At 48.0% G+C, this 23251-nt stretch overlaps 1 protein-coding gene across 2 annotated transcripts in view; it reads left to right on the forward strand.

Annotated features, from left to right (window-relative positions):
• LOC141550916 (uncharacterized) overlaps nt 1-22433 on the forward strand; it is a 27577-nt gene extending 5144 nt beyond the window's left edge. Inside the window, exons 2-5 of one of the 2 annotated variants that reach the window (XM_074282134.1) lie at nt 13146-13270; nt 17195-17367; nt 17786-18823; nt 21552-22432. In XM_074282134.1, coding sequence (XP_074138235.1) covers nt 17246-17367; nt 17786-18823; nt 21552-21651 — 1260 coding nt within the window. In that variant the 5' untranslated portion in view covers nt 13146-13270; nt 17195-17245 and the 3' untranslated portion in view covers nt 21652-22432. Of the gene's footprint in view, nt 1-13145; nt 13271-17194; nt 17368-17785; nt 18824-21551 lie in introns of both variants that reach the window. The other variant, XM_074282066.1, reaches the window with a different exon arrangement.
• The last annotated feature ends 818 nt before the right edge of the window (nt 22434-23251 follow it).

The following is a 23251-nucleotide window of genomic DNA, read 5'->3' on the forward strand; positions in this document are numbered from 1 at the left end:
TCCTGCCTCCCTGCTTCCTCATCCCTCACTTCATTGGATTACGGGAGCCCCCTGACAGCGGCTGCTCGAGGTGCGACCCAGAATGGATCTCCTCGTGTGAGAGGATGACACAAGGAGACCGAGAGGCCGTTGCTGTCCTCTGACCTTTCTGACTCGTTGTCCGACCTCCCTCCTCTTCCCTCTGCCTCCAATCATCCCCAGTCTTGAACACCTGTCGGCAAAAGCCGCCCTGCAACTCCTTTGATCCACAGCTGTGGAGGCTCCCAGAGAACTGACCTGCCCCTTAGCGCCACTTCTCACCATTCCCACAGCCCCTTCTCTCCTGGCGTTTTGCATTCGTTCCTTGTGATGCTGGTTGGCACATGAGGGACCCGCCTGCTGCGTGGCGTCACTCCCTGCTTCAGCTATTTACCAGTGCTGTGGCCTCACCTCTCAACTGTAGTGATAGCATTTAAAGAGCACTTTATGTTTGCCAAAGCCTCTTGCCCATTTGATCTCCCTTCACCTTCACAGCCACCCTGGAACTTGGTGCTCTTATTGGTCTCATGGTGCAGATGGTGAAACAGAAGCAGAGGATGTCAGGTGACTTTCCCAGGGTCTCAAGAGTGGAACTCGGGGCTTCCTCATCTCGGGGTTGTGCAAACCTTAGGATGCTGTAAAGCTAGATGCTCTTGGCCTGGTTGTGGATGTGGGGATTGATTTCATTCCGCTCCTTCCCCTCTGTACCATTTCACCCAAGCCTTCCTGCTTCCCTGGACGCCTCATGTTCTTTATTTCTTGTTGAATGAAAATATTTCATTGCGTGTAGGGACCAAAATTTGTTCAGTGTAGCTCCTCCTCGGGTCAGCAGGTGCCCGTTTTATTTCCAGTTTTTTCCTACCACAGAGGCTGTAAAATCCTCTTCCTTCCCTCCTCCACCATTGCCACCATCCCGGGGGGCAGACCCTCACCTCTTCCCACCTAGACTATGGCAGGAATTGTTGGGGTGGGGGGTGAGGGGGTCTGCCTGCCTCCAGTCCCTTTCCATTCCAGTCAGCCACCAAAGGGACACACCCCCTATTCAAGAAACTCAAGAACCTCCCTATTGCCTCCAGGAGCAGATAAAAAATCCCTTTGTAGTCGCCTGATAACCTTCAGCACAGCCTTGGTCCTGTGTCCTCCGCCTGCTGGCTGCTCCTCACACATAACATCTCATCTCTAACATCCCATCTCTCTACCCCTGGTGTTTTCTCTGGCTGTCTCCTATCCTCATCTCTGCCTAATAACTGCCTTAACTTGCTTCAATTCCAATTAAAATCCTATTTTCTCTAGGAAACCTGAACCCCTCATTTTTCATGCTTCCCCAGCCTGCTGTGTAGAAGGTTCCCGGGCCCAGAAAAGAGCTTTTGTCCTCTGCTTTCCCCTCCCTCCAGCTGCCACCTCAACCTTCCTCCTCTTCCCTCCTTCCTTATATTGATGGCTTTTGTTTTTAGAGCAGTCCCTGCCTCCTTCCCACCCTCCACTCCCACCCTGCCTCTTCCCTTGGATTGTAACATGGGGAAAATGCTGTTCTGTCCAAGCAGCCCCCGGGGCCAGGTTCAGGAGCAGGCTCAGGACCAGGGCCAGGTTCAGGAGCAGGATCAGGACCAAGGTCAGGGCCAGAGTCAAGAACAGGGTCAGGACCAAGGTCAGGGCCAGAGTCAAGAACAGGGTCAGGACCAAGGTCAGGGCCAGAGTCAAGACTCAATAATTTATTGAGTTGAAATCAATTATCTTACTTAGATTAAGAACCTATTCGGTCCATTCAAGACCTTTTTGGGACCATTCATATGCTAGGCCATCTGTAAGAAAGATAATTAGGGAAAATGATAGGACCAGCACAGTTCCCCCAGAGTCAGGACCAGCGCAAGGGCCGGAGTCAAGACCAGGACCAGTAGGGCCGGAGTTTGACAGCTATGTAGCACTCCATACCATTCTCCATTCTCCATCCTCCCTCTTCCGGGCATGGGGAATCCAGCTTTGGATTGTCTCCTTCAGTGCCCTGGCTGTAGTCATTGTGTGTGTGTGTGTGTGTGTGTGTGTGTGGTAATGGGGGAGGGCAGTCATAGAAACACCCTGTGACTGTGTGGCTGTGTCCGGGGCCTTCCTTCTCTCTTTGGCCAGCTGAGGGCCTCTGGACCCTGGGTGGGTTCCTCTCTCTTTTCCCAGAACTCCTCTCATCCCTTCTCTCCTGAATTTTCAGTTAGTTTTCTCAAGTAAATTTTCTTGTTGTTCCGGCCTCCTTCCACTTCTCTTCCACTTCCAGTCGTCCCATAGACCTGGCAGCGGGTTCCATCCTCGCCCTTCTCTGCCACTAGATCGATCTCCTCCTTGTTAAGCCTGGGGGTCCTGGCGTGCTTCTGGTGGGAGGAGTATCTGCCCTCTACTTACCCTCCTCTCTGGGGTCTTCGGGGTACCACCGGCTTCTGCATCAGAAGAATCACACTGAGTCGAACTGCCAAGGAGTTAAGCGGTGCTTTATTCAGGAATCGATTACATGGTGTAGAAAAGATGTTTCCCCTTTTCCCCTTTTTTAATCAGGCAGTATACTAACTTATATACTCTTTTAACAATGGAGAACTCCAATCAAAAGTTAAGTACAGAGTTTTTCCTTTTATGGCTGTATATATATTTTAAAGGTTATGTGTCTTAATATAGGAAGTGTATGCATGTCACATGCCTGTTCCAACGGCCTCATACTCTCCTAACTCAGCAGTAAATGTAGGTCCAAGTTGATCTGTACTCCAACAATTCCCCCTTTTTGTTTAAACACGGAAAAATGGTCAAGTATTGCTAAGGAATTTTCAAGCCATTGAGTGCTGGCTTAGGTCGTAGAGTCAACCCTAGTATCCAAGGTGCACCTGCCATGCCAGGTCCCGCCATTGGTAGGGTTACTTCCAGCGTTGCCCATCATGGCACTGCAATGGTCTTACAGACATGGCTTAGCATATTCTTTTGTACCAAGGCACGTGAAAATCCTCATCCGTGAAACAAAGAGGTTCTAATGAGTTTGGAGTATTAGATAAGGCAAAAAGATCATCCACTGAGTCAGAGGGATGAAGCCTTTGGTAGAGGACTTGGACATTCTTCTGTACCACCGAGTCAACTTGACTCTTTATAAAGCCAGTCAATTTCCTGAACAGCCAAGGGCCGAATGATATAAGGAGAAGAAAACCTATTAAAGGACCTAATATGGTGGGGAGCAACGTGGTCAACCAGGGGGAAGTGGAAAACCACTTCGTGTACCAAGATTCTTGTTGTTCTCTCTCCCTTTTTCTCTTTTCTAAATTATCTTTGACCTTCTGGATACTATTTTCTACAAGCCCAAGTTTGTTTACAAAGAAACAGCATTCTTCCTTTAGTGCTGCACAAAGTCCACCCTGCTGTAAAAATAGCAAGTCTAGACCTGTTCTGTAGAACTACTTCAGCTAATGATGCTACAGAATCTTTTAGGTTTTCAAGGCCAGTTTGAAGTTCCATGAGGTCCTTATCTATGATAGCACTCAATTGGGCATATGGGTGGTTAGTTGTTATTAATGAGGAAATACCCGTCCCTGCTCCTGTCATGCCGAGCCCAATGGCTACGGCCAGAGTGATAGCAGTTATGGGTTCCCTTCAAGCTCGGAAGTGAGAAAGAGTATAATCTGTGGGTGGAAGAATCTCATCAGATTGATGTATCGTAAGTCGGGGGAGGAGGGATATGGATACACAAAAGTCTCGGGATTTCAAAAACGACGAAGTAAATATGAAAGTAGTTAAACCAGAAGAGCAAGCTAAATAAGAGTCATTAGGGGCAGCGACATACATATAAGAGGAATTAATCAACAAGGTTTGATTGCACACTGATCCTAGAGGAGGGGGAAGGCGCATAGAAGGTCCTATACTACAAGTCCCGGTCCCTATAATATTACTAATAGTTAGGCCTTTCTGCTCTGAATGATTCCATCGCAATATTTTGGTATCGTTTGTGAAAATGGGTTCAATAAAGTGTGCCAAACCTTCATAGAACAGGGGTGTAGCTGAGTAGCAAATCCAACACTCTCCTGTCTCAGTATAGTTATTTCTATATAGTGCCTGCGCAGAGGCGTTAATTATGTTTAAGAGCAATGTGGCAGAGGGAGGGGGTCCTACAGGCAGTGTTGGTTGAAACAAAGTGGTGATATGGGATACAGCAATAATGGAAGGGTTTAGGGTAGGGTGAGATGGGGCGGCGCGTTCTTGGTCCGGCATGGGTCGAGGTTTGAGTCCAGGATGAAGTTCTGGATTAGGACCCATAGCTATAGGGAGCGGCGACGCAGGAGAGGTCTTTAGAAGTTTGATGGTGAACAACAGTCCATTGTCATGTCGTTCTTTATATAGTCTTATCCCCCAGGATGCGCCCCTCTGCCAAGAGTTGTATTTCTTTCCAGATTCTGTGAATGTGATTTTTAGGGGGTGGCACCATCCTGTGCACTCAGGTAGGTATGTCCAACCTTTATTCCCAGGGGAAGGATGTGTATAATTGGCAGTGACCTGAATAAAGTCCCAAGAAGAAGAAGGGTTCCAATAGGTATCACCGGTGGTCTCACAGCCCCAGCTTCGGCAATAATAATCAGTTGTTCCTCCGCATTTGGTGTTTAAAGAGGGGGCTTCTGTGGTAGCCGGGGCAAATATAAAAAGGGGATCGTTTTTTAGCATGCTTCTTCCTACTTTCAGCTCCACACCCGTCCCCAGGGGTCTAATCCTCTCTGTATTTGGCCATGTATTTGAATCTGCTAATAATTCCTCTCTAGTGGGCGCCTTTTGCTGATTGTGATAACCTTCTAAGTCCCATGACCCCAATGCTAATTTGCATAGATCTGGATATAAGGTAGGCCAGGGAGTTGTGACACCTAATTGGGGACTGACTCCAGATAGTATCCCCCCACGTGTTTGTCACTATCCAAGTGTAGTTGTAAAGTTGATACAGCTCTCCCTTATGGGTTGAGGTTAGGGAGATTAGGGGCAGCAAAATGATAAGTATAGCAGGTATTTTCCACATCATTCTCACGTGTATGAAACACGCAATTACTAGTATCAATATTGTTCAAATAGGGCAGGGAACTGGCAGTTTGCGTTGACAGCACAGGATACTAATGATGATTGCAGAAGCTATTAAGGAGATGATAATTCCGAGAAGCACAGGATCCATTTATCTGCAAAGAGAACACATACGTATTTTTCTCAGGGTGATTCCCTGGGTAAGTTATTATATTTTTGTTCATTTGGGGTGTTAATGTCTAATTCTCGTACTTTATGAAGAGGGAGCCATATTTTTTCTTTCGTAACATTATCATCAGGATAGATTGACAAATATCCCTGTTTTCTGTCAACTACTGTAACAGGCCCTTTCCATTCTCCTAGTTCATTTTTCCACAAGATTTTTGTACCTGGTAAGCAGGTTTTTGGTGGTTGTAATTGATCTGGCATAGTCTGGGGGTAGTTCAATACATACCTTTTTACTTGTCTCAAAGTATCTTTGTGCTGCTGATGTCCTGTCTTGACGAATTTGTAAAAAGTTCATCGTAAAAATCACCTGAGCAAGTTCTCTCTTATTGATTGTTCTATGAATAACTCCCCCTTTTTGTTCAAAAAATGTTTCTTTCAGTGTTCTATTGGCTCTTTCTACTATGGCTTGTCCCGTGGGGTTATATGGAATACCCGTGATGTGTTGAATGGAGAATTCTTTACAAAACTGTGAAAAGGCTTTGGAAGTATAGGCTGGACCATTGTCGGTTTTAACAGCCAGTGGGACCCCTAAGAGAGACATTTGTTCATACATATGAGTGATAACTGCAGTGGCAGACTCCTTGGGTTGTATGGATGCGTACACCATGCCTGAAAATGTATCTACAGACACGTGAATGATCTTTACTCCTATATGGGTTATATCCATTTGCCATAGTTCATTGGGGTATTGACCTCTAGGATTATAACTGGGATCAGTGGGTCGAGGTCTAAAGGGCGCACAAGAGGCACATGATTTAACTATAGTTCTAGCTAAAGATTTTGGAACGTTATAGAGATGTGTAAGGGAGCGGGCGGAAAGATGATATTTTTCATGAGCTTCCGCTGCGGGGTGCTGTTCTAATGTAACTATGTTAAGAAGCTGATCAGCTATAGCGTTGCCTTGGTATATTGGTCCAGATGTAGACAAATGTGAGCGAACGTGTAGAAGGTATATAGGGTGTACTCTAGTTCGAAGTATCTGTTGTAAATTGGTAAGAAGGGAATATATTGGAGAGTCAGAAGGGATAAAAGACTCAGGAATGCGGGTACTAGCAGATAGCAATAGTGACTGTCCGTTATCAGATTAATAGGAGTATGAGGAAATTTTTGTAATGCTGTGACTATTGCATATAGTTCATTTTTCTGGGTAGATGTATATGGGGTATGTAGTACCCATTTTTCTCTTGTAGAGGCATTGTATATAGCTGCTTTATGATTTTTAGTAGCATCCGTGAATATATTTGGCCCTTCTACGGGAGTAGACGAAATTATTTTTGTGGGGATAGTTAGAGTAATCTCTGTAAAAGCTCTTAAGAGAGGTGGCGTGGCTACTGGCTGAGAAGTTATAGGGATAGAAGTAAGTACCATTGCCCATTCTATACTGTTTTGTGCCAGGGTATGGAGAGTTTGTGGGGAAATAGTTATGGAGAGGATAAAGGATTTCCCAAACACCGCTTCACAGTGTTCTTTAGCTGCCAGAAGAAAATCGGCAAGCTGTTGTAGCTTATTGACTGTTTTTTGGGAAATTTTCCGAGAATAGATCCATTCAAGGATTCCTTGTGACTGATAAAGACATCCCCAGTAAGGGGCATTAGTATCTTCCTGGAGAATCTTAAATTGTATGGGCTTCTCTGGGTCTATGTATACTAAATTGTCTATGGCGAGGTGTTGTAGATGCTCAATAGTCTTTAAAGCTTCTGGTGTCCATCTCCTAGGAGAGGTAAGAGAGGAATCTCCTCAAAGGATATCATATAGGGGTTGCATGTGTCTGGGTGATATGGGAAGGGATGGTCTTAACCACTGTAAAGCTCCTACCAATTTTTGAAAATCATTAAGTGTTTTGTATTTATCTGTATCAATGGTAGGAATAGTTCGCATTACTTTTGAAGCGTGGAGGCTGTGTCCTAGATATTTAAAGGGATGTGTGAGTTGTATTTTGTCAGGAGCAACTAGAAGGCCATACCTCTGCAGTTCATAGGTGATTTGATTCAATATAATTTTAAGTTCCTTTTCACAGGGATGGGCTATTAGGATGTCATCCATATAATGGATGATCATGGCCTGTGAAGCCTGCTTTCTGATGGGTAGAATTATTTGGGCCACATAATATTGACAGAGGGTTGGACTATTTGCCATTCCTTGCGGAAGGACTTTGAATTGATATCTTTCATATGGACTTTGATAATTCGTGGAAGGTATTGAAAATGCAAATTTTTCTTTATCAGAGGGATGCAGAGGTATGCTATAAAAGCAATCTTTAATATCTATCACCACTATATGCCATGATCGTGGGATTGCTGTAGGTGAAGGTAATCCAGGTTGGAGAGCCCCCATAGGCATCATGGCAGCATTGATAGCTCTAAGATCTATTAACATTCTCCATTTTCCTGTCTTTTTTGGTATTACAAAGACTGGAGAATTATATGGGCTAAAGGATGGCTCTATTTTTTGTTCATCAAGTAACTGTTTAACAATTTCCTTTAAAGCTTTGAGTTTTACTTCATTCAAGGGCCATTGATCGATCCATATTGGTTGTGAGTGGAGCCATGTTATTTGTTGTATTCGAGACTGATCAATGGCCCCTAGCAGTTTACCTGTAGTTCATCTGGAGTGGCTAGGGATAATTGAAGTTGGGTTAGCAGATCTCTTCCCCATAATGCATATGATAGTCCTGTTATGCACAGGGGACTAAATAAGCCAGCTTGGTCTCCTAATTCCCACTTCAGAGGTTTATTTGATCGATGGGTGGTTTGCTTTCCCCCCCCTCCCACTACTGTTAGAGTGTTGGGCAGTTTCCCCCAGTCTGGGGACCACTGAGCTTGATCAATTACTGAGCAATCTGCTCCTGTATCTATCAGTCCTGTAACTTCCTTTCCATCTACTCTTAATTTGAGAATGGGTCTGCCGGGTGTTATTTTTTGCACCCAATTGATTTGTGGTTCAACTACCACTTTACCTGACCTATAGCCTTGAAGGTTATGTAACTTGATGGCTTTTCCAATTTCATCATCTTTGGTAATAGTGATGGGGTAATGGTGAGGGTTAGTAATGGTGAGGGCTGCTCCCTCCTTTTCTGTAATCACCTGGGTATGGGTGATAAAGGGTGTAAAATGACAGGGTCCTGTAATAAGTACAGGCGTCTGGGGTAGCGTGGTGGGTACTGAAATTGATTCCCAGGGAGCCAAATAAAATGAGTTTACAGAAGAGGCTGGATAAAGTTTTACTGATTGGGGTGTGCCGCGGGGTTGTTCCGGAAGGGTGCTGCGGCCCCCCCCTTCCGGCTCCCGTTTCCCGCCTTACGACAGTATTTGGCAATATGTCCTCTTTTTCCACAAGTAAAACATGTGGGCGTGTTTTTCTGGGGAAGGAATCTACATTGGTTTTTAAAATGGCCCGATTTACCACAGTTATAACATTTTGGTTTTTGGCTATTCGCCCCACCTAGGTGTAATCTTTGGAGCGCTGCTATAATGTTCTCATTTCCTTGATGGCAAGCAGCAATGAGCTCTTTGTTGCCATGTGTAATGGCCGCCGCAAGGGGGAGCTCAGAGTCAGGGGGAAGATCCATAAGTTTGTCTACGATTTCCTCAAGAGTGGCTTCAGGAGGGAGGGAGCTAAGGGCTGCTTGTGCTTTAGGGCGTAACCCCTCCCTTATAAGTTGTTTTGTAACAGCCTCGTTTCCTGGTGTATTCCGCATGGTTCCTTGTATTGTTTGTTTTACTTGGTCTATGAATTGAAGGGGGGTTTGTCCTGCTTTCTGTTTTAATCCCGATATCTTATTACTCCCTAGACCCTGTGCTCCTATCTTAGCCCATGCTTCCAGGTGCGCCTCCCTGACAGTTCTCAAAACTAAAGGATCGAAACGAGACTGTACCCCCGTTTCTTCGTAAGGGCCGGTACCACATATCATGTGTACAGAGTCTTCCATGGGAACATAATTTCTCTCTGTGGCAATGCGCCGTGCTTCTCTCCTTACTTGGGCCTTAAAGGCCAGGTGTTCAGCAGGGGACAGGCAAGAGGAGGAGACATCGTCAAAGTCATTAGGAATCCATAGAGACATGGTGGTAAGGTTATCTAATAGGCGACGTACATAGGGGGAAGAAGGTCCATATTTTTGAATGGATTCTTTTAGTTCTCTTAACAATTTATAGGGTACAGGTACGTAGCCAGCATTACCCGTTACGGGGTCAGTGAGGACAGGATAAATAGCTCCTTCTCCCCATAATTCTTCTACATTTTCCCCTTCATTAGCCGCTTGTCTCAGACTGCGCGCTATGAGTCCCTCCGGTCCCTTTCTACCCGGATCCCGGAGTGTTCTCCCAAATGATATATCTCGGCCTCCTTCTTCGTACTGAGGGGGAGCCTGGGGCGATAAGGGTCCTTGTATAGGGAAGGTTAAAGCAGATGAATCTCTTTGTTCTATTTTCACTGCTGCGCTAGGGTTTAGTTTCGCTTTTGAGCGAGAGCGCTGAAAGGGAGGACGATCCTCCTCTTCACTTGATGATAAATCTTTATGAGAGGTTTCTATATTTCTAAGATCTTGCCAGGGGTACAGGGTCTTAGGCTTTTTTCTATCTTTCTCTTCCCCTATTTTAATTCTCTCTTCATCGGACTCAGATGCGGCTAGCGAAGAGCCGACTTGCGTCATCTCGTCCCTAGGCATGAATATTGGTTTGGGATTCAAGGCTGCATCAATAATTTTAAAGATCGAGAAATCCTCGGGTTGGAGTACCCCAGGATGGGTATGGTCATAGGCAGCCATTTGTTGTCCAACAATATGCCATTTTTCTGCTTTCACCCCCGAGTGCTGTATCCAGGGGCAAACGTCCCAGATTTTTCCTATAAACTCCCTGCATGTTTTTATGGGGATTTTACATTCCTTTTGAGCGCATAGTTTATATAAGCGCTTACTGAGCACCGCCCTCTCCTCTGGCAACAGAAGCGGGATACTTCCTCCGCTTCCCATCCTTTCTTTTATTTTCCCTCCCTATTCTCAATAGGGGCAACTCAGCGAAGGCAGAGCCTGCTCTGCCGAGGCAGCCTCTCTACTCCCCTACAAGCTCCCGGGCTTATTTACGTCCGGTCCCTGGTTCCGGGTTAAATTACCCCGGTCCCTGTGCGGGCGCCAGTTGTTAAGCCTGGGGGTCCTGGCGTGCTTCTGGTGGGAGGAGTATCTGCCCTCTACTTACCCTCCTCTCTGGGGTCTTCGGGGTACCACTGGCTTCTGCATCAGAAGAATCACACTGAGTCGAACTGCCAAGGAGTTAAGCGGTGCTTTATTCAGGAATCGATTACATGGTGTAGAAAAGATGTTTCCCCTTTTCCCCTTTCTTAATCAGGCAGTATACTAACTTATATACTCTTTTAACAATGGAGAACTCCAATCAAAAGTTAAGTACAGAGTTTTTCCTTTTATGGCTGTATATATATTTTAAAGGTTATGTGTCTTAATATAGGAAGTGTATGCATGTCACATGCCTGTTCCAATGGCCTCATACTCTCCTAACTCAGCAGTAAATGTAGGTCCAAGTTGATCTGTACTCCAACACCTCCTGACAAAGAAGAACCAGGCCGAGGGGCCCCTCAGTGCAGCGGCGCCGGGTGTCCGGCTTCAGCCTCCCTGATCTCCCCCTTCCCTGTGGCTGCCTCTCACTTCCCACCCTTCTGGCCTCTGAGGATGCCCCCCCCTTCACCTCACGCTCCCTGCCCAGCTGTTGGAAGCTGGCTCCGTCCTCCCAGCGGGCCGGCCCTCTCAGGACGCCGGTGAGCTCTGGATTGCAGTCAGGTGGCCTTCTCTCAGTGTTCATCCTTGCTGTTCTTTCTTCCAAGGGCCTGCCTTGGTGGCTCTCCTCTGTCTGACTGGGATCCAGGGCTCCCTTAACCTGACTCCACTGAGCCTCCTCCTGAGTCTCCCTGCCTCTCCCCTCTCGAGTTTGTCCTTAACCCAGCTACCCTACTGATGGGGCTTCCCAGCTTGAGGAGCTTCAGGGACTCCTGTGGCCTCCAAGGGCAAAGGCCAGCTTCTGTGGTTGGCTTTTTAAGCCCTTTACAATCTGGCTTTAGCCCGGGGCCAGGCGAGCTGGACACCTCTACCCCCTTGCTTTTCTAGCCAAACTGGACAGCTTGCTGCTCTGAGATTTCTCAGCCCCTTGGCTTTGGGCCTCCGCTTTCGCCCCGCCCCCATGCCAAGACCATTCCCTTCCAGGCTCCCTTAGGCCCTCCGCTCTAACCTTAGCAGGACTTGTAGCCTGGGAGTCTTGGGAGCATGGCAGAGGGGCCTCTCTCATGGCCCTTTTCTCTCAGCCCCTTCCCCAGAGGATGCTGCCCTTCCTTATTTGGCAGGACCATTGCGTAAGACAGACTCACTCGTAAGGTCCTGACGGATGGGGCTCATCCACCGTTAAGGGAGGGGGAGCCTCTTTCCTGAAATGACATCTCTGCCCTTCAAGTGAGAGTGCAGAGCTTTCCCCCAGAGGAGGGTGGGGGAGGAGGAGGGGGTCTCGGCTTCAAAGTGGCGGAGACAGAAAAGGGAGCATCGCATGTGAGTGACTCCCTCATCCGGGTTCTGAGAACTTGTGTTTAAAATAACAATCCTGGGGCAGCTGGGTGGTGCAGTGGATGGAGCTCCAGCCCTGAAGTCAGGAGGACCCGAGTTCAAATCCAGCCTCAGACACTTAACATGTCCTAGCTGTGTGACCCTGGGCAAGTCACTTAACTCCAATTGCCTCAGCAAAAAACCCCCCAAAAACCAAAAACATGGCTGTGTTTCCTTCTCATTGGTCTCCTTGGTAATCCCGGGCATTTTTAAACCAACCGCCCAGAGAAAGGTGCCTGTAGTATTGCCTTTCCGGAACTTTTTACAGTCTGACCTCTGACCCCAGCTCTCAGTGAACAGGTGACTTCCAGCAAGAAGGCCCAAGTGCCCCAATTCTGTTCTGCTTCTCTTTTCTTTCCCAAAGAGGAGGGTTTTGCCCTGGATAAATCGGAACCAAAATGAGGTCCAGCGGGGACCCCAAATGCCATGCAGATCCCAGACTCAAGGCGTGCCAGTGTAGGTTCCAAAAGGCAGTGGATGCTCATTAAAAAGAGATCGACTGGTTTGTCTGTGGCCCCTGGGCCGGTGGGCTCGATGGCCGGCTCTGTCCTTGGCAGATTCCTCAGACATGGCAGCACGGGGTGGATGGAGAGCCCGCCTCTGTGCCATAGGCCTTAGAGCAGAGGAGGAGCAGATCTGCATGAGGGCCGAGAAGTACCTTTCGTGTATTCTGTCGCTGGCTTGCACGTACTTGGTGGTTTGCATGTTGGCTCCCCCGTTCCAGTGTAAGGCCTTTGAGGGCAGTGCCTGGGTTTTTGCCTTGTTTTGTATGACACAGAGTAGGTGCTTAATCAGTGTTTATTGACCGTTGCCAGGAGAATTTCCACACCATACACTACACCCGGGAAATCGTAGGCCTAGATCCCCTGGGAAAACCAAGAGCATTAGAAAGGGGGCTCTGATCGGCCCCAGTCAGGATGACTCCAATAGGAGCACTTGCAGCTAGACTCACCCTGTCTCTTTAATTGAAAAAGCCTCAAGGCTACGCCTGGGGTCAAATGCAGACTGGGGCTGGGCCTTAATAGACTTCCATAAAGTAAGCTCGGGTCAGCTTGGGGTCCCAGGAGGCCCTTCCTAGTTCCCCATTTTTGCCAGTGACGTAAAGGCAGAGCTGGCGTGCTCGTTACACTTGCGGAAGACCGAAGAGTTAATATTCGTATGAGGCAGTGGACCCGGTAAAGATCCCAGGAGGAAAGGATGGTCAGCCTGATCACCACAACCAAATCTTTACTGAAATGGACATCAGGGTCTACCCTTGAGCTAAATAAACCTTTTAACTTTGCAGGTAGAGGCTGGCCAGATGGACCCACGCAAGAGTGGTGGAAACGAGCTGGTGCAGGTGGTTTATGTTGAGCCAGACCTAACAACGTGAACTAGGGATAAATATGCACTTGGGGTCACAGAGTCAAGGTAGGAGGAGGAGCCGTGGTTAGAGACTTTGTCCGATAAAGCTTCGGGGGGTTAAGAGATGTCCTTCTCTGAGGGAGTCGGCTCTATGATAGGCAGCCAGGGAAGGTCAGGGATCCTTGGGGTGCAGCGACGGGGCAGCTGCCTGAGACTCATGCTACAGTCCACCTCCAGGGGCTGTTCTGAGATAACGATCTTAAAGGCGCAGCCCAGCGCCTGGCACTAGCTGTGGTTTGACCTTCTGCTTGAAGAGGACCAATGACGTCAAGCTGTGGCGCTCAAGGTGCAGTGTGCTCAGCTGTGACCGATCGGTTCAGGGTGAGCTTGGAAGGCTCTGCCACAGGCCGGGCACAGATCGTCCATCTGAACACATGGGATGGAGGTATCTGGAACACAGTGAGCACTATTTAAATGCTAGCTACTTTTTAACTATTGCAGTAAGAGGCTCGATTTATTGGTCATCAAAACTAAAAAAGGTCTTTCCCCAATATCCTGTTGGCTCAGAAAATCCGTTATTAGCCACGCTAACAGGACCTGCTTTCAGCTCAGTCAAATCTGTTGTTGGAAGCTCATTGGAAAGTTATTTTTTAAAGAGATGGGTTGAAAAACCACTGGAGCTCTTCTTCTGGAAGATTGTTGACCCTCTCCAAGGTTTTAGAGTGGACAGCTAGTTTTTGTACACAGACTTGTTTTGTTTTCAGCAATATAGAGACCAGAAGGTGTCTTCAGGAAGAGAAGGATGAGGATTAGCAACAGATCTGGCAAGTTGGAGATCTTGCGTAACTTAAAGAGAACAGTTCTGTTGAGGCTGAGAATCTGGAACGCAGAAGTGTAATGCTCCCTTCAAATGAAACAGAAAAGTTTGGAAGAGAAGGGGGGGGGCTGGCAGAATTGTCTGCAATTCAGATCACAGCCTGTCCAAGCCCACTCATACTTTGCTACTTAACTGTTTCTCCCTGGTGGATCAGAAAAGGAGAATGGGGTATTTTACTTAGCAGCCAGTGTTTTGGAGCCCTCCTATTGAGGGGCTTCTGTGGAAGCCCCACAAGAACAAGGTGAGGTGAAACTGGGAAGGGAGGGAGGTCTCTTTGGCCCGCTTTGCTCTTTCAGGTGTCTGGTTTAAATTAAGTCACATCTGCCCTGAGTTTTATGCATTTTATGCCTTAATTTATTTATTTATGCGTTTAATGTGCTATGGAGCTGATGTAGTCCTCCTGGAGGGCTAGCACCTCTGACAGGAGGATTTTCTCAGGTCTTTGCAGGGCTTCTCATCCACCTTTGGTGCTTACCTATCCCCCTGCTCTCACCTGTGGCTCCAAGAAGGGGTAATAATGCCAGTGGCCATAGCCCTGGCATAGAGCTGTTGGCAGGCCAGCTGCCCCAGGGTGAGGGTAACATGCAGGCCTCAAACCTGTCCTATCTGGCCTCTAATAGTTCTGAGCTGAGGGAAAGGAAGCATGTTTTGTTATACATCATTTGCAGGCAACACTGGCCATTGCATTGATTCAGAATTCTGGATTTTTGTGTTTATTTTGTATTTATTTCCTTTTTTGGCATTACTTTAGACTGTGTTTCTTTTGAATGCCTTTAAATGGCTTCACATGCTTGGAGCAGACATCCCCCCAAATCACTGATGGGTTTGAGGCTTTGGGACCATTGAGTCCAAATGACTCTTCACTTTCTTTTCCATGACCCCAAATTGCTTTCCACTGAAGCAGCATTGACTTTTTCCAACTGTTCTTACCTTAATCATTTGAATAAAGCAATAAAATCTGAGGTAGTAATTCAGAATTGTTTCAGTTTTCATTTCTTCTTTGAAATGTTGGTTGTTAGTTTGTATTTCTTCTTGCTGTTTGTTTTTTTGGACCACTGGGCCGTGGGGAGGTGGTTCTTTGTCTTACAGATTTATGTCAATTCCCTATAAATTTTGGATTCAATTCAGTAAACATTTTTTGGTAGTCATTATAAAGTAATTTATTTATTTTTATTCTTAAATGAGTATTTTTTTGTGGGAGTTTTTCTTTTTTTTTTTTAACATAGCTTATTACTTTCAAAATGTACACATGGATAATTTTTACATTCACCTCTACAAAACCTCATGTTCTAATTTTTTCCCTTCCCTTCCTCCCACCCTCTCCCACCTCCTCTAGTTGGCAAGTGATCCAATGTATATATTAAACATCTGCAATTCCTCTATATGTATTTCCACAAATATCATGCTGCACAAGAAAAATCAGATCAAAAAGGGAAAAAAGTGAGAAAAGAAACAAAATTCAAGCAAACAGCAAAAAAAGAGCAAAAACACTATGTTGTGGTCCACATTCAGTTCCCATCATCCTTTCTCTGGGTGCAGATGGCTTTCTTCATCCCAAGACCATTGGAACTAGTCTAAATCAGTAAACATTGAGTATGTCCTATGTAGACATTTTGCTAGGCACAGGGTGTGTGTACACACACACACACACACACACACACACACACACACACACACACACTCACACTCACACTCCTTCTTCCCTTCCTTCCCCCTACAAGCAGCCAATAACAGTTCCTACTCCTCAGAAGCTTCCCTTCTTCTAGCACGATACCGCAGATTTATATACAAATACGTCCGACCCATATGAAATCATTTCAACAGGGAGAAAATGTTAATAAGTAAATGTGAGGAATCTGAAGGGGCCTTTTATAGGAGGCACCTTGTACCTTGAAGGTTACGAGGTTGAAGAAGGGAATGCAAAGGCATTCGGTTACGGGAGTTCGGTTACAGGCACTTCCAGAGCACAGGGCTCTTTGCCAGAAAACACATGATTTGTGACCTCCTCAGAGCCTTTGCCCATCAGCCACTTCTGCCACAAGATAGAAGTCGGACTTAGCACCTTTTGTAGGGGAGCTGTGGGGAGTGGTGAAAAGAGCACTGGATTTTGAGGTGACTAAAAGAACTGGGCATGGCTGGTCTAGAGAAGAGACCAGCAGAGGAACAGCAGGCTTCAAGTATTTGAAGGGTTGTGACATGGAAAAGGGATTTGATATCTTCCATTTGGTCACAGAGGGCAGAACCAGGAATTATGGGTTTAATTTGCAAGGAGGCTAATTTAGAGGCTAAATGCCAGGGGAAAGTTCCTAAAACTTGGAGCTGTCCAAACATGGATCTCTTGAGGCTCCCTCTCCCTCCTTAGTGGTCTTGAAGGGGAGACTGGGCAACCACTTGTTGGGTTTTTATGGTAGAAATTCCTTTGATGAGTTGGACTAAGACCATTGAGGCCTTTTGCCCCTCGGTTTCTATGAGTCAAAAGATAGCCTAATTTAACATTTATGAGTGGTATAAGTTGGGTAAGTTATTAAAAAATCTTAAGTTCCAGTTTCCTCATTTGTAAAAGGAATAACTGACTGACCTATCTTACAAGGTTGGGATGAAGATTGTGAAAACTTTTTATCAACTATATCTGATTGTTTCTTGATTTTTATTTATATTGTAGATATAAATGTGTAGTGTATATTCCTTTGGAAGTTAGAAAACCTCTTGCTAATAACATATAAAAGCCATTCAAATTAGGCAAATCTCCTAATCTCAGCTCTCTTAGAACTGAGTTCATCTGTTGGGGAAAGGAAATTTCCTCACTCTACTGGTGGTTTTCTGAACCAATAAAATTACAAGTCCTGTCCTCTATCCCTTCCATCCAAAAAGGGGGATTATACAAACTTAAATTATCATTAAAATTATTTTAAAGAATTATTAAAACTGTTTAAAATTATTAAAGTTGTTAGAAGTTTTTTTTTTTTTTAAATAATCAGTTTTTGTTCTATCCTGTGACGTTTCACAGTGCTGTTTCTTTATGGCAGATGGAGAAGGCAGGACTAAGTAATAAGCAGGATTTGCCTGTCTCTTAGCAGGAGGAGAGACTTACTTGTATTTGTTATTTCTTTCAGGTTGGGAGGTGGCGCCTGAAACCAAGGAGATCTATAAAGCTGGGCTTCTCTATGGAACAGTCATCCCAGGAAATACTCACATGGGATCACCCCTGTGTTTCTAGTTTGGGAGAAACTTCAGAATGTGATGCCAGGCTAGAGAAGCAGCCAAGAAAAGTCGTGAGACATCCCAGGTAAATAAAAAATCACCTTAAGGGAAACTCCTGAAAGCAATGAAAATAATAACAACTTTGGTTAGGGCCAAGCCATCTTCCAAAGGAAAGAAAGTCTATAAGGAAAAAAAAAAAAAAAAAAAAGGCTTTCTAAGGGAAAGGGCTCCAGGGTTAATTCATACATCTAGTTTGGGTCCAACGATAGATGCAGAAACACAGATTTAGAGAGAGAATGAAAGGACTCAGACTGGAGAAAAACTCAGAGGCTCTCAAGTTGTAAGTGCTCTAGAATCTGCTCTAAAGTATGGTGAAGGTAGGAAATCCTTCATTAGGATTCAGTCCTTTTAAATATTATTGGATCCATACTGAAGAGAGACCTTGTGAATGTAGTATGTGTTGGAAAGCCACTAACCACAACCTTTCTGTTACTTCCCTGCAGACTTGGTCCTGGAGAGAAACCTTATAAATGTAACGAGTGTGGGAAGGCCTTCCGACAGAGCTCACAACTTATTGTACATCACAGAATTCACACTGGGGAGAAACCTTATGAATGTAATGAATGTGGGAAGGCCTTCCGAGAGAGCAAAGAACTGATTCGACACCAGAGAATTCACACGGGAGAGAAACCTTACGAATGCAAAGAATGTGGGAAGGGCTTCAGAGAAAGCAAAGAACTCACTCGACATCAAAGGATTCATACTGGAGAAAAACCCTATGAATGTAAAGACTGTGGAAAGGCTTTCAGGCGGAGAACTGGACTTAATGAACACCAGAGAATTCACACTGGGGAGAAGCCTTACGAATGTAATGAATGTGGGAAGGCTTTCCGCCGGAGAACCGGACTTAATGAACATCAGCGAATCCATACTGGAGAAAAACCTTATGAATGTAATGAGTGTGGGAAGGCCTTCCGTGAGAGCAAAGAACTTATTCAACACCAGAGAATTCACACAGGGGAGAAACCTTACGAATGTAAAGAATGCGGGAAGGCCTTCAGAAGGAGCACAGGACTCACTGACCATCAGAGAATTCACACTGGAGAGAAACCTTACGAGTGCAATCAATGTGGCAAGACCTTCCGCTGGAGAACAGAACTTACCTCTCATCACACAATTCATACTGGAGAGAAGCCTTATGAGTGCAGTGAATGTGGGAAGGCCTTCCGCCTGAGCGCCCACCTCATTCAGCACCGGAGTATTCACACTGGAGAGAAACCTTATGAGTGTAATGTTTGTGGGAAGGCCTTCCGCTGGATCACAGGACTTGCTTCCCATCACAGGATTCATACAGGAGAGAAGCCCTACGAATGTAACATCTGTGGGAAGACCTTCCGCCAGAGTACCCAGCTTTCCAGACATCACAGAATGCACACTGGAGAGAAGCCCTATGAATGTACTGAGTGCGGGAAGGCCTTCTGCCTGAGCACCCAACTTATTCAACACCAGAGAATTCACAACCGAATGAAGCCTTTCGAATGGTAAGGCCTCCCAAAGGGATGGGCCTGAGGTCTGGTTCACGTGGAGAGCACCCACTGAAGTTTGGAGAATTCCCACTAAAGGAAGACCTTAAAGATCAAATCCCAGTCCGACTCCCCTCAGTGGCCGTGAGCTCAGCCTTCAGAAGGTCGCCACTTCCCTCCTCTCCCCCCTCCAGTGAGACCTAAAAGGGACTCGAGGAAGTTGTGGTGGTCTGACCCGATCTGCTCCTTAAACCATCTGCCAGTCATCCCCTGCCCCCTTCTCCCTGCTTCCAGTCTCAGAAGAGCAGCTCCTTGCTAAGGTCAAACCCTCTGCCTCCCACTGGATCTCAGCCCCCCCACGTGTTTCCCACGCCCCAGTCTCTCCCTCAGGCATTTTCAGCTCCTACCTCTTCACTGACCCCATACCTGCTGCTTCCCAACAAGTCCGGGACCATTGTTTGTTTTAAAAGGCCGCCCTGCCTCCTGTCACAATTGTCCCATTGAAGCCAGATCACCAAATTATGGGGCCTTTTTTCCAGCCTTTTCCTCTTCGAATTCTTGAGGCTGATGAGCCTCCTCTTCCATCTTCTCCTCCCTGGCAGCCCCCAGGCCCCCCAGTCTTCAGCTCTTGTTCTGTTTCCACCGGTCCACTTCTCTCCTCTGGTGAGAGGCTCATCTGGACCTTTCAGGGAGCAGCAGCTGGAGGAGAAGTGGGGTGGGGCCTGGGCTGCAGGAGACTCCCAGCGGGCTCCTCTCCTCCTGCTGCCCAGCCCGGGCCCCAGCCTCGGGGGAGGAGAGAGGAGGGAGCCGCTATCAGGACTACTGGAGTCAGGGCCAGCCAACCAGGAAGTCCCCAGAAACGCCACGGGGTCACTGCAGGACGGCGAGGAGTGGGAGCTGGGGGGCGGGGAGTCATTGTTGGAAGGGGACCCCAGGGGACCTGTGAGCGGGAGGGAAGATGGAGTGAGAAAGGCGCCTTAGGCACTGCGTCAGGGGAGGGTGATGTGTGTGCGCCTGGCTCCGGGCCAGCGCTGGGTGGGATGTCCCTCTCCCCCCCCCCCCCCCCCCCCCCCCCGCTGGCCCAGAGTCCCAGCGCTGCCCCTCCCTCTCCCCAGAGACCACTCCCAGACCTCTTCTCTAGGTCCGTCTGGGTCCCGCCCACACCTGTCCCTGCCCTCACTCCGTGTGGATCATGCAGCTGCCACTCGGAGTCCCCCCTTCCTGGCCCGTCCTCTGCCCACACGGCCACATGTACCTTCCTGCTGACCTCATCGTGAAACTTGTCCTTGCAGACCTCCTGACTCCCTGTGGCCCGCGGAGTGATTGCCACGTTTGACCCGCACTTAAAAAGTCTTCCCCGGCGGGGTGCCAAGCCACTGCCCTCCATGGGGGGCTCTCCCAGATACGCCTCCTTTGCTTTAGCTCGGGGTGCTTTCCCTGCCGGGCTCAGAGCCCCTTCTCCCTTCCCCCTCCTGTTCTTGCCTCGGCTCCTAAGCCAACCTCCCCCCTCCCCCCCCAGACCTTCCGTAGCACTTTGTTTCTCCTTGTGATCTTTTGTCCGGGTCCCATCCGTGAGGAGAGGGCCTGAGTTTTCCTTAAGCTTCGGTGGTCCCGGCCTGTGGCCGAGGTTTTTACTGAGCGTTTATCTGACTGAACATCATTGAATTCGTAGCGCAAGGAGATGTGTGAGCGGGCCGTTCCTCACTCAGGTCCTGCTAAGCCATGACTTTAAGTGCTCCGGTATCCCAATCCCCTCCTCCGCCTCTCTTCGCACTGGAACTCCCCAGGAGCATGTTCCACATTGACCCAGACGAACTTAAAATTGGCCGCGCGGTTAGGCTGGGCTCAGGGCCGCGGGGGCAGGGCACTTACTATTTCTGCTCCTCCTGTCACCTGCCCTTGCTCGCTAGCGCCATCTGGGGTAGGGGTGGGAGGTAGGGGAAGAACGAGGCTTTTGCACAGACACAGGCAGTGGTAGGCCTGCGGTAGCTAAGCTGAGAAAAGCTTAGCCCGCTACAACCTCAAGCACGAAAAACGCCTGGATCAGTTCTTCATGTTTGAGTCGATGTGAAATAAGGGGAAAGGAAAAAAGGGTTTGTAGCTTTGGTCTCCCGTTCGGGGAGCATCTTCTCAAAACTACCTTCCCTCTCACTTAGAGGTGGGGGGGGAGGTCCGGAAAGGAGAAGGTGATTCTGGAGCCAGTGCAAAAGGGGCGGGATGTGGGGAGGAATCGGGGTGTTGGCAGCACCCTCCAAGTCTTTCTGAAGGATGGAGGAATTGGCCATTTCCCCTTTTCCCTTCCTCCAGTAGCTTCCTGCTCTCCCCGAAGGACCTCGGTATTTACAGGCCGTGGCTCCTGACATCCCAGGAGGATGACGGGTCCTGTCAGCTTAAAGGCCCACAGAGAGCCTTGGCCGGTTGATCAAAGTATGTGACCAAGCAGATTTTGCAACAGCACAGATTATCCCTAAGCACTGAAAATTGTCGAAATGTAAGTTATGTATCATGGAGCTCTCCAAAGCACTTTCACAGACTCGAGCCTTTCAAGGTCCCAGAGGCCATCCTCATTGTCCCTAAACAAGACTCTCCCTTCGATGCACCCGGCGAGTGGCCTTCCAGCGCTTAGGGTGAACTCTACCCCCTCCCATTGACAAAGATGACCAAAAAAAGGGCACATGTTGCAGACGGAGGCCATGGAAAGAAGGGCAAGCACAATAATATGCTGTCGGTCCAAATGTTTTCACAGGCAGGTTGAGTTACACCGAGCCTGTGATGACCAGCAGGCCTTCGTCCCGAGGGCATCAAAGATCTTTGAGGCTCACAGCGCTTTCCGAACACTGAATTAGCCTGTCTGCCAGGGAATGACCACACAAAGAGGCGGGAGGCCAGGTCCGAGCCCCACTTCTGGCCGCGGGATCCTGAGGCCGGGCGCCCAAGACTACAGAGAAGCTGCTTTCACAAAGGCGGAGTCCTCCCTGGAGTTCCTCGCACTGGGAACCCCCGCTTTCGTTCTGTGACAAGCAATGACAGGTTTTTAGAACTTTCTGGAACGTCTGAACTGGAGCCGAGTGAGGAATGCAGGAGCGAGAGGAGGCGAACTCGGCTTTGGGGATGGCCAGGACGGCTGCAGTGAGATCTGAGGTCCCGGCAGGCTCAGGCCAGTCACGGGGATGACCGGAAGCGGCCGGGCTGGCCAGGTGCGGCCCTTGGGCTTTGTTTGCTTGGCTGTATTTATTTATTAGGAGGGGCGCTTCTGTAATTGGTGGGAAGAGGGGATGGGCGGGAGTGACAGGGATGTTAAAACGGGGAGGGGATCAATAAAACACTTGGAAAGAAAGGCGCCATTTCTCTGACTAGACTGTGGATTATTCCCCCACAAGAGGTGAAAGGTTATCGCTGCTTTACCGACATAGAAACGGTTCTGGTGGGTGCATTACGGGATTAAAGGCTAAAGGTAACCTTTCAGTCTGGGCTTCCACGGCAGGAGCTCCACCCTATGGTCTTGTCCCGTTGTCAAGCTGGTAAATCCAGGGCTGGTTGGGGCTTCCTGCTGGGGGACCTGGGAATTGTGCCATCTTTGGGGGAGCCAGCAGGGAATCACGAATGAGTCACAGCATTTTCTACTGGAGGCGTATTTGGGGGGGCTGGGTGGGGAGGGGGGAGACACAGCAAGCCCACCTCGCTAAGCACTCATAACCCACGTGTCTCCAGCAAGCTCAGAAGTCTGACTATTGGCCAGATTGAAGCAGGGGACCGCGCTCAGGAGGTCAGATCGCTGGAACAGAACCCTCAGGGGCTGTGAGTGGGTGTGGACGGGCTCTAAGATGGGCCCCAGGCAGGAAGGCAGCAGAGGGACCGGGTCCAGACAGGAGTCCTGGCTAGGGAGGACCTGAGATGGGAGGAGCTGTGCTAAATACCAAGGATACAAAGACAAACACAGTCCTTGCTCTCAAGGAGCCTACCTTCTCATGGGGAAACAGCAAATGACCATGTATGTGCAAGCTCTCTTTGGTGTAAGTGAAAGCTGTGGCAGAGGGAAAGATCCCTCGAACCCTCCCATTTCCTCGGCCCATGATCCGCGGACTTCGCTCGCCTCTCAAATCTCCTAGCCCTTTGTTCACCCCCATGTTTACAAGAGATGCTTTGCCCTTTCCGCCATGGGGCTCCAGCAGCCCCGATTCTCGGGGACTTGGGAGATCAGATTTGCATTTGGGCCTCCAGGTCACTGAGTGATGGGTTTAAGTGAGACCTGGAATGTTCTATGTAACTATCTGAGACACCATTCAATAACAATACCCTGTGGAACTGAAAAAACAGGAGGAGCCTAATTTTCCTAGTAACCTGGTATGAAGTAATTACCTCCAGGACTTGCTTTGCATGGAGCATGGGAGAAATAAGGGCAAAATTTGGACCATAACCTTGTCCCACAGGGGCTCTTGGGATCTA

Source organism: Sminthopsis crassicaudata, chromosome 1, assembly GCF_048593235.1.
Source record: "Sminthopsis crassicaudata isolate SCR6 chromosome 1, ASM4859323v1, whole genome shotgun sequence".
Taxonomy (NCBI): Eukaryota; Metazoa; Chordata; class Mammalia; order Dasyuromorphia; family Dasyuridae; genus Sminthopsis; species Sminthopsis crassicaudata.